The sequence below is a fragment of the Mercenaria mercenaria genome, chromosome 11 (assembly GCF_021730395.1).
Source record: "Mercenaria mercenaria strain notata chromosome 11, MADL_Memer_1, whole genome shotgun sequence".
Taxonomy (NCBI): Eukaryota; Metazoa; Mollusca; class Bivalvia; order Venerida; family Veneridae; genus Mercenaria; species Mercenaria mercenaria.
The window spans coordinates 58,207,829-58,219,887 of NC_069371.1; the positions used below are offsets into that span (position 1 = coordinate 58,207,829).

A 12,059-nucleotide genomic window follows, 5' to 3' on the forward strand; every position below is an offset into this window, starting at 1 on the left:
TCGATGGAAGGACAGAAAGAAAACTCTGCCGTTTGTTTCAACTGCATCAACTCTAATGGTACGTTATGCAATCTTTATGCTATTAGACTGTTTATAGATAGTGTCATTTCAACCATGTTCTGGGTAATACTGTTGGCTGGATGAATGTCTCAGCCATTTCTCACCTGTATAATTGCAGCCATTATACGCCGGGTTTGCTGAAACAACATCTCGTCATCCCAGTGCGGATTCACTTTTGCAAGCTTTCGTGCAATTCTGTTGTGTTCTCGCATAAAGCACGTGTGACTCCAACCAAGACTTGGTACCACATTAACACGTACATCTCCTGACAAAAACATGACACATCAGTGTTTTAACAACAGAAATATTATTTGTTTCAGGACATCTGACGATACAAATTGCGTCACCATTGTGTGGAATGACTCTCTTTAATAATAGTACCGGATATACTTTATTACAATGTTCTGTGGACATTACCGTCTAAAGCATAGCTCTATTACATTCTAGATTTTAGATATTTAGATTTTTATTGTTGTTTGTTGGTTTTTGAATCTGAATTAAAAGGAGCGCTGATTACAAATTCGTATTGAAACAGTTTAGATGACCCAGACTACTGTTCAGAAAGTTAGGACCACACATAATTGATATAGGTATTAAAATGTGTTCTTGTTATTGAATAATTATATAGGCATAGAAACGGGAGTTAAAACATTTATTTAAGATAATTGATAATTACTATAAATTAAATATGCAACTTTCAATCGTAAGTAGTATAATTTGCAGCTTTCAAGATTAAATAATTCATTGCTAACTCGTCTGGTAAAGGCAAAATTCGTTTACCGCGACTTGGATGCCATGTATCATTTTCGGCGTAGCTGTCTAAGCCAACTTTTGACCTATTTAACTGTAGACAGGGGGCATTTATACACGTAATATTGGCATTTTACTAGAATAATTACTACTTTTACAGTCTAGGGAATCCAAATTCGCGCAACTATTAATGTGTAGTGTAGTTAAGAAATAATAAATCTGTTCCTATATTTTAACGTGTTTTACGGTCCTACACATAAGTCAGTATGACTTTTTATTATATTTATGTTTTTGAAATGTTGTTTTCAACCGTTTGGCCCTGAAATAGTTTGTATGTAATGGAACTGAAATAGAATCTCTTATGCCACAATCATAGGGGTGAGATGTAACAGCCAACCATATTTTATCGTAGATTCATGTATAGGCGATTTCGCTATATGTTTATATAGCAATTGCTGCAGATCGTGTTAGAATTGACGGTCGTTGTGAGGTCGGCTATTTCCGTAAACCCTGCAATGTACTTGTGCTTAATTAAACTGATAGAAATAAATGCAAGCTTTTGATTTGACTGAATCATAAAATGCCGTCTATTTGCTGGTTTATTTACCGAAAAGTGTCAGAAATGCAGTATTGATTTAACATTGTACAGGAATATTCGAGACAATAAATCCCACCCCAAACCGAATATATATTTTTTAAGAATATTTTCTTGTTGTTTTTTTTTTTTTTGTTGTTTTTTTTTCGTAACCATACTTATTTGATAAATCCGTAGAAAAACGACATAACATTGATTCTGGTTTAGTTTAGAAACAACTTGCATTTTTGTATGATGCTTTAGCTGCATTACCAATTGTTTAACGAAGCATGCATTGTCAATTGTTTCAACGGTTCATGCCTTAGCTGCATTACCAATTGTTATAATGAAGCATGCATTGTCGATTGTTTTAACGGTTAATGCTTTAGCTGCATTACCAATTGTTATAATGAAGCATGCATTGTCGATTGTTTTAACGGTTAATGCCTTAGCGCATTACCAATTGTTATAATGAAGCATGCATTGTCGATTGTTTCAACGGTTAATGCCTTAGCGCATTACCAATTGTTATAATGAAGCATGCATTGTCGATTGTTTTAACGGTTAATGCCTTAGCTGCATTACCAATTGTTATAATGAAGCATGCATTGTCGATTGTTTTAACGGTTAATGCCTTAGCGCATTACCAATTGTTATAATGAAGCATGCATTGTCGATTGTTTCAACGGTTAATGCCTTAGAGCATTACCAATTGTTATAATGAAGCATGCATTGTCGATTGTTTCAACGGTTAATGCTTTAGCTGCATTGCCAGTTGTTATAATGAAGCATGCATTGTCAATTGTTTTAACGGTTAATGCCTTAGCGGCATTACCAATTGTTATAATGAAGCATGCATTGTCGATTGTTTTAACGGTTAATGCCTTAGCGCATTACCAATTGTTTAATGAAGCATGCATTGTCGATTGTTTCAACGGTTAATGTCTTAGCGCATTACCAATTGTTACAAAGAAGCATGCATTGTCGATTGTTCTTAGCGCATTACCAATTGTTTAATGACGCATGCATTGTTAATTGTTTCAACGGTTTATGCCTTAGTGCATTATCAATTGTTTAATGAAGCATGCATTGTCGATTGTTTTAACGGTTAATGCCTTGGCTGCATTTCCAGTTGTTACAATGAAGCATGCATTGTCGATTGTTTTAACGGTTAATGCCTTAGCTGCATTACCAATTGTTACAATGAAGCATGCATTGTCGATTGTTTTAACGGTTAACGCATTAGCTGAGTTACCAGTTGCTATAATGAAGCATGCATTGTCGATTCTTTTAACGGTTAATGTCTTAGCTGAATTACCAATTGTTATAATGAAGCATGCATTGTCGATTGTTTTAACGGTTAATGCCTTAGCTGCATTACCAATTGTTACAATGAAGCATGCATTGTCGATTGTTTTAACGGTTAACGCATTAGCTGAGTTACCAGTTGCTATAATGAAGCATGCATTGTCGATTCTTTTAACGGTTAATGTCTTAGCTGTGTTACCAATTGTTATAATGAAGCATGCATTGTCGATTGTTTCAACGGTTAATGCCTTAGCTGCATTACCAATTGTTACAATGAAGCATGCATTGTCGATTGTTTTAACGGTTAATGCCTTAGCGCATAACCAATTGTTTCAATGAAGCATGCATTGTCGATTGTTTTAACGGTTAATGCCTTAGCTGCATTACCATTGGTTATAATGAAGCATGCACTGTCGATTGTTTTAACGGTTAATGCCTTAGCGCATTACCAGTTGTTATAATGAAGCATGCACTGTCGATTGTTTTAACGGTTAATGCCTTAGCGCATTACCAGTTGTTATAATGAAGCATGCATTGTCGATTGTTTTAACGGTTATTGCCTTAGCGCATTACCAGTTGTTATAATGAAGCATGCATTGTCGATTGTTTTAACGATTTATGCTTTAGCTGCATTACCAATTGTTTAAAGAAGCATGCATTGTCGGTTGTTTCAACGGTTAATGCTTTAGCTGCATTACCAATTGTTATAATGAAGCATCCATTGTCAATTGTTTCGTGAATTTTAGTTTTATTTTACACAAGATTCAGATTTAAGTTATACATGTATGTCAATATTAGTATCTTCATAAGATGTAATTGGAATATTTTATACTACATCTCATGAAGACCCTAATAATGACATATAACTTAAATCTGAATCTCTTGTAAAATAAAGGTAAAATTCACGAAAACTCCTATTACAGTTTTCGTGGATCAAACGATAGGTTTACCCATGTTGTGTCTCCTTGTACATTGTACATTTTATGATCAAACATTTATATTTCTCATTTAAAATTCTGTTTTTACAAGTTTTCCATTCAAATAAAGATATCCTTAAGGTTTGATATCAATTCATCAACAAATAAATCTAAAATGTATTGAAATTTAATTTTTTTGATGTCACAAGCTGGTGTAATTAACAATTAAAAAATACCCTATCATATCGTTTTGAAGATAAATTCAAACTTAATCGAGATATTTTGAAAATTAAAATAGCCCTTTTGCCATATTGAAGTTCTTAAGAATTATGCAAGCTGTCAATGGTAAAGTCCTATATTTAAAACGAAATTAAAGAAAACCTCATTAAGGAAAACATGAAACAAACAGTAAACCAAATACCTGCTAGGTTACAGCGATCTTCTGGCTTTTCAAGTGTGCACTTGTCATTGGAATTCTTTGGTAGTAGTTTACTATCTGTTCCACTGCCGTCATTGAATGTCTTAAGCAAACCTGTATATTTCAAAAGTATAAAATGGCATTTTGATAATTTCCCGTTTTTGTCATGCTTGTTTCCGAAAACTGAAACCAAAATTTTTAGTCCTGTTTGGCGCCATATAACCTATACTGTGTTGGTGCGCCGTAAAACCCAAATAAATAAATAAATACCATCAAAAAGCGGATAAGATGTCATGCATGAACGTATCCGGGTAAACGTCAGCAATCAGAACCCAAAACATGTACATTCACGTGCAGCGAGCCGCTCGGAAGTGTACAGACCACAATAAGGACTAAGGTGACTATCCCACAACAGAATGCACGTATTCAAGCAACCCATCTTGTTGGAGGTTCCGTAGGGCAACCGCTACGGCAAGAACAATCATAGGTATTTTCGGGTATATATCAGATTGGATTTTATGCCAAGTCTCATCTTGTCGACCAGTATTGTCACCTCAGCGTCTACAGCGGAGTAAAGTACATGAGCTGAACTCTTCTAACTCTGCTACGAAGCAGGTATGAATGGTCTTTGGTTTGTCGCAGTCTTGCAAAAGCAATTTACTTATTGCCAGTGTCAAGACTGGTCAGATACTTTATAGGTGGTAGTTATTATGTTTGCGTAAAAGCCTACCATACCCGATAGGTTTCGTGACTACACATGAGGGTAAATGTAGTTCCAAATATCGTTAAAACTGCGTCATCTGTTCGAAGCGTTTAAATGCCCAGACTGCAAGTATGCAAGTAAAATTGATCAAATATGCAAAAGACATGTAAAAATTCATGGTTCACTTCCGTCTGTGATGTTTTAACAAATAGTTTACGTAATTGTTTTGTTCATAGCGGCTACGCGGAAATTCCATTTTTACCCATTGAAAAGAAGTACCACTCAATAGATATTGCTGCAGATCAAACTGAAGCGTGTGTTTTAATTATAATCTGCCTAACAGTCTCTGATCATGACACTGGACACGATTTACAGACAGTTATAGCAAGCCAAAATGAACTGTAGACATTAGAATTACCGATTGTAGTATGAAATTGATCGATACGCATTGAATAAGTATTAAATGAAATATAAAGAAAATAAAAATGAATGAAAAAATCTCGTAAACTAAGATATTTTAGAAACAAAAAACGAATACTATTCAAACTGAAATTAATAAAGAAAGAATATGTTTAATGGTATACTTTAGCTATAGATTCGAATTGATTTTACTAGGATCTTTACCTATTGTGCTAATAAATCACGTTTAAGGTATTTTGCATACATTTTAAAGTCAGTCCGACGATCTAACAACCCGTTCAAAATAAACTTCTGTGAAGGTGAGGCACAGAGGACAATGATATATATTTTGCGACGAGTACTTGCAAAATGCACACCTGTACTGTTAAGCAAACTTTTATTCTAGGGTAGTATCTGAACTAAATAAAAGAATTCGAATGTGATTCACAAACGACACGTGCAAATAAGGCTAACATATTCCTACAAATGAAACGGTTAATTAAAAGTGAATTGTGTATTTCAAATTAAAGGGTAAGCTTCAATATTTATTTCAACTTTTGCAAACTAAAAAGCTCTAAAGTAATTTCAAAAGTTTTTTATTGCCACTGATAATAAGCAGTATTTCTTGTATAGTCACAGAATCATGAGTTAACACTGTTTAGATCATTTTCAATTTATAAAGTAGAAGAAATTTAGACATTCTTTATAGCAAACTCATTCAATATCGACTTCAAGATAGGGACTTTGGATTTCACGTTTAACTTAAGACATACTCTTTTAATGAATATAATTTAGTGCCGTGAGTGATATTTTCTTATATTTTAACATATCTCTTCAATTTAACCTTTTTAGTACAGCTATTACTTCATGATTTATCACATTTGTTATTCGCCAATAATTTCAAAGCGCAAGATATCAATGTGTACATAGTACCACATACCACCGAACCAAAATGTGAAAACTACGCCCGCTTATCGTTATTATCAACTTTTAACCTGTTATGTATCGGTTACAGTTGCAATCAATACTGCTTTTCATATTTTAGTAATGAAAAGACAACTTTTTAAACAATGTAAACGAATTTATTTACATGGTTTGCTTAATTAATTGTTCGCTTTTAACGCTAGATTAGGTTAATTATAATGATCATTATTTCGTTCAACGTTTATTTACGGGAAAATAACTAATACCGTTGAAGTCGTTAAAGTTAAAGATTTAAAGTGTAAAAGGACACAGTTTTATTAAATTTTAACAAAACGAACTATAAAAGTATAAATCATATAAATGTACATATAAAGTGTGGAAATGGAAGGTGTGCCAGCTTTAATGCAACTGACTTGAGCCTTTTACTTAATTTGTAGAATGTATACCGACGATAGATTTTGTGCTCCCTGTTGCAACAAAGGACTATTCCAGGATGGAGAGAATTATTGCACACAATGCAAAAACTATTTATGCTTACCATGTGCAAAGGCACATGGACAGATATGTGCATATAATGCGAGAATAAATATAAGACACAGTTTTTGGAGTGATGACACTAAAGACCAAATGACATGTCTTAGTGAAAAAAATGAAATGAAAGAAGTGCCTGATGACATGCTGTTAAGCACAGGTTATCATAAATTTAAAACTCATGATCGCAAAAGTAGCGATAATTTTCGAAAGAAACCCTCACATCTAAAATCAAGGAGAAAGGAAAATTATACTTCAGGCGAAAATGAATCAGTACCAGACGAGGGGAAACAACTATTAATCCAAAAGACTAAGGAGAAAAGGCAGAAGTTTTCAGCAAGAGGTGGCACTGCCAGAGTTATAAAAATCTCCTTAGATGTGGAAAGAGTGAAATTGCAGAGATGTGGCGAACACCCAGAACACGCTATTGAGAACTTTTGTAACATGCATAACGATCTTTGTTGTGAAAAGTGTCTTTATGAGAACCATGATCGATGTATTATTCAACCAATTGATGAAGTAGCGCATGGAATATTTGCTCGTGATGAGACAGAAAAAGCAGAAAAGGCTTTTAAAGACCTCAAAGAAAAGAATACTACAATAGCAAAGAAATGTGAAATGTATCTTGACTCTACGCAACAAAATAGTCAACGTGTGAACAGTGAAAAGACGGAAAAGGAAGGGAAGGAAACAAACGTAGCCGATAGAAATAAAGAAACAAACTTGAAAAGAATGCAAGCAAAATGTAATGAATTAGATGAGAACATTTCTATTGCACTTTCAGAAATTCGGAATGCAAAGGAAAGTGGCAGCGAAGTATTTACATTTGTTGCGTTACAAAAGAACAAAAAAACGTTTATGAAAGCAAAAGCAAAATTGCAAGAACTTGCTGAAATACAAAGCACGCTTCCACAAGAAGACATTAAAAACATTAAACAGACACAGACAAATACAAATGTTGAAACTCGATCAACCCGAGAAACAACGGGAAAAGATGTCAACAGGAAAGAGATATCCACTGGAAAATATCTAAACACTGCCAATGGTGATTATATTTCCAGTCCAGATGAAACAGAAAATAAAGATATCTTTCCAAACAAAACAGTAATCGGCGAAGTCATATTACATGCCTACGGAGAGCATGAAAAAGAACAGAGCCAAGAAGACAAAATGAACAATCACCATTTAGAAATTCAGGAAGTTGAAACAATTCAATACGACGAGGGACATGACAACGACCTCAAACATAACAAATATGAAACGTCTGAAAATCTTACAAATGATGTCTTAATCTCTACGGACAAAACCCAACCAATTAAAAAGAATGTTTTTTTTTTGGGCAAACCAGTAACTTCTAGTGTATTTCGAAAACCATTCAAGGATCGCGTGAAAACGTACGGTCTTGTCACAGAATATTATCTAAATGACGACGACGACGACATTCTTGATGGGATAAGAGTGTTGCGGCTACAGTCCGCACCGCCCGAACGACTAGAAAACTCTAACCAAGAAACAGCTCTAAGGCCAAAAAGCATGAATGTGTTGGAAAGTCGCAAACTGGAACAGTGGCAAAACAGAAAAATGCTTGAATCAGTCGAATACAAAAACGAATGTAATGAATTCAAGGAAATGCAGTCTCGTACATTAGTAAATCAAGGTTGCACCAATCGTACAGCAACAGGAAAAAATGCCGTTAAATCAACTAAAGCTGTATCAAACGATAAAAAGAAATTAAGGAAACAATATGATACAAACAAGCGCAAAATCAGATTAAGGCGAGAAAATACTTCATTTCCATATAAGAAGTCATTTCTATTAAAGAAAATGTCAGCGGAACCAATTTCAACATATATGGTGAGAAACTATGAACCGAAAACCGAAGCACAACGACTGAAACAATGGATAAAGCAAACAGAAGAAATTAACCGGAAGTACAAAACTGATCGCTCGGAAATATCTACAAAATCTGCTGGAAATGAAGTTAAAGAAACCGATGGAATTTATAAAGTTCATGCAGCCAATGTGAATGATAAATTTGACGTTAAAATCGATGAGCAAGAATTGCAAACAGTTCCTTTAATGACTAAAGAAGCAACCATTATAAAAATTATACATCCTGATGGAAGACAGTCGTCTGCAAAGAGCAGAACCAGCGATTCTGAAGAATCTCTATATAACAATCAAACATATGCTCATCGTCCAAAGTCTCAGTTGCTCCTAACTGACGAACAAATCATACGACTCCCCGATGATGAAAGGGTATGTGAGATTAATAGTATTACTTGCATGCCAGATGGACGAATTGTTGTGTCCGACTACAGTAATATGGCAATAAAAATGTTTCGCGTTGGATGGGGGAAATCATCGGTATTAGCCTTGGATGAGCCACCTCATGATATTACAGTGGTTTCAAATTCAATTCTTGCCGTAATATCAGGATTAGCATACGACAGGCTGCTTGTAGTCAGTGTTGGTCAATTCCTTTCGATCAAGAAACGTTTTAAAACAGGTTGTGTGTGTAAGGCAATTTCAAGCTACGAGTCGCACATATACCTGTTGTGTCTTTACAGATACAAGACAGAAATTCGAATTTTGACCATAGATGGGATAGTAAGCTTCCGACTTGATCTAGGTCATGCCATACCATCCCCCAAAAGCATAGCATTGAAAGCATCTGATGGTCTAATTTATATACTTGACCAAAACGGAGGAATATTTTCTGTCAAAATGGGGAAAATCGTGTCTCGTTCCTTTGATCGGAATATTGAAAGCTACCTTGGCGTTGAGGTTGATATTAACAACAACTTATTTATATGCACAAAGAATCCATGCGGGATATACGAACTGAATTATGACGGTAAACATTTGATGCCAATTTTGCTTGGATACGGGATGGAAAATATTAAAGCCATCGCTTACAATGTTGCCAACAATAACCTAGTAGTAGGTTGTGCTAATTCAGAGACAATCCAAATTTACAAGATTAACGACACTGTAAGTTTCAAGAAAACATGAAGACATTGACAAACGTGTACAAGTACAGTGACACCTATATATCAAGTGCGCCTGTCGGACCTTTCTCAAATGGTCTTAATATTGAAATGGTCTTCAACCCGGGGCTAGAGGGCGTGGACGGTGGCTTGCATTTCCACTACCGTCCATGAACAGGCTCAATCAAACCGAGCCTGCAGCATTTTCGTTTTTGTCGTGTTGAGAGACCTGTGGAGTTTCCACTTTTTCTATTTTATTTATGAATTCTGATAACTGTTATAACCTTACCTTTTCACAAGGAAATAGGTTAAGGAAAATGTGATAGTTCTGCTCTACATGAAAAATATCAATAGGTATTCATGATATAATATATATGCTACCTTAATTTATTCTCATAGATTCATTTCATTAACCATGATTTTGGTTAAATTAGCTTTTTCAACAAGAAGTTAACAATATATCTTGTGACTTTATAACAGACTCATGAACAGACTCAATCAAACCGAGTCTGCTATTATTCTTCTTGGTTGCATTCTTTGCTTCCAAAGGATCCTTTTACAGATTCTATTTTTATAAGTATACATGAACTAAGTGCATTTAAGAACATGTAATTATACATGGTTCAGTTGTTGGAAATATGTGACCAGACAAGTATCATTTATCGCATTCATTTGAACTAAATTTTCTCTTTTAACCTGAACTTTGTGTGTTTTAAAAGCGTATGTATATGAAATCTGCTACTGTAATCTGATGTGTAACAGGTGCTGTTTTCGAGTGTCAACAATGTTAATCGTATTAAGAGGTGTTGCAATCCTAATCAGATTATAAGGTGATTATAGCATACTGGGCAAGTGTTTGCCGGTCAAGAATTATTTTCATGTGTAACATAACTTCTGTCAATGTATGATTGACAATTAAGAAATAATATATCTCATCCAGTGATTTGCCGTTGAATAAATCATTGTTTGGAGTTCAGATGCGAAGGAATTATACGCATCTGAACGACAAACAATGATTTATTCAAGAGCCAATCACTAAATGAGATATATTATTTCGATTCTAACACGTTACAAAGGATTTTTAAGTACATCCTTGATGACATGCATTAAATATTTGCCCGTTTTCAATCGGTTTCTTTTCCAGCGCGCCGCTATGCCGTTTGACGCCATGACGTAATAATTGTGACGTCAGAACAGTGATTTGTTGTATAATAATTCACTGTTTTCTGCCTACTTTGTTTAATAGGAAAATGAATCAGATCGTGTTAGAATAATAAATTTGTTTGATAGCTTGTGTATGTTGTATGTTTAAATGCTCTGCCAACGACGTTTGTTCTCCATACGAATTGATAAAAGTAAAACAAAAATCAAATTGAAATTAATCTGAAGACCGGTAAAAGCTTATGTTGGCTTAAACTATTTTGTACTTACCTATACAAATATGAAGTCGGCCAAAATTGATTTTACTGATATGATGTCATTTGATATTCATAGACGGAAAATCCTTCCGTTGACATTTGTGCATGATGTTTTATTGACATGATACGGTTTACGGGAATGTTTACGCTGTTTCTACCTAGATGTCCGACCTTGCCTAATATAGTGTCCAAAAGAGACACTTCGGGTCTTCTATTTCATTAAAGCAAACTGCCTCCGTAGTCTAAAGGTAGAGCACCCACTTCGAGTGTAGAAGATCGTGGGTTCGCTCCCTGGCCTAGTCATACCAGTTTTTTATTTTGTTTTGTTTCTGTTGGGTTTAACGTCACATCGACACAATTATGGGTCATATGGCGACTTTCCAGCATTTGATGATGGAAGAAGACCAAAGTGTATTATTTCATCTGGATGGATTCCCCACATAAAGAATTTGCGAGGCTTGTTCAGTGTTGTTATATTTTCTGGTTCTTTGAGATCATGGAGTCCACTCCATGTGCATGGGTAATATAGTTCCGCTTAAGCTGGTGCTAGGGGCGTGAGGGGTGTTCCACTTTCCACTACCTCTCATGAACAGACTTAATCAAACCGAGTCTGCTATCATTTTGCTTGGTTGCAGTCTATCTTTCTAAAGGATCTTCTTACAGATTTTATTGACTCCACATCGGTGAGGGGCTGTGATTCAAAGTCAGTGACCTTAACAACGCGCCATTCCAAAGACGTAATAAATGGTACTATAGTCGACTATAGCAGCTTCCTCGCATTACGCACAGCAGTAGTAGGATACACACACACGCACACACGTACGCACGTACACACGCACGCACACACACACACACTGCATTAACACTATATCTGGAAAGCCATTTTATTTACCATTTAATAAGAATACTTAGAAATAAGCATTTACCGTTTTTCATTGTACGCAATGCGTTGGTGCTGTTAACTTTAGAGCCATATATTCCAGAGCCATCTATAAATGAAGTCACTTGGTTCATCTGTTCTCGGAAACCTTAATAAAGATTAATAGATAAAGAAACAATTGAAGAAA

General features: G+C 35.1%; 1 protein-coding gene across 3 annotated transcripts in view; it reads right to left on the minus strand.

The window, feature by feature from the left end:
- The window catches only part of LOC123530689 (eosinophil peroxidase-like), a 68,053-nt gene that overhangs the window by 28,765 nt on the left and 27,229 nt on the right, over positions 1-12,059 (minus strand). For all 3 annotated transcript variants that reach the window (XM_045311439.2, XM_045311438.2, XM_045311440.2), the window contains 3 exons: positions 11,919-12,020; positions 4,031-4,141; positions 165-325 (listed from right to left, as the gene is read on the minus strand). In XM_045311439.2, coding sequence (XP_045167374.2) covers positions 165-325; positions 4,031-4,141; positions 11,919-12,020 — 374 coding nt within the window. The remainder of the gene's footprint in view (positions 1-164; positions 326-4,030; positions 4,142-11,918; positions 12,021-12,059) is intronic.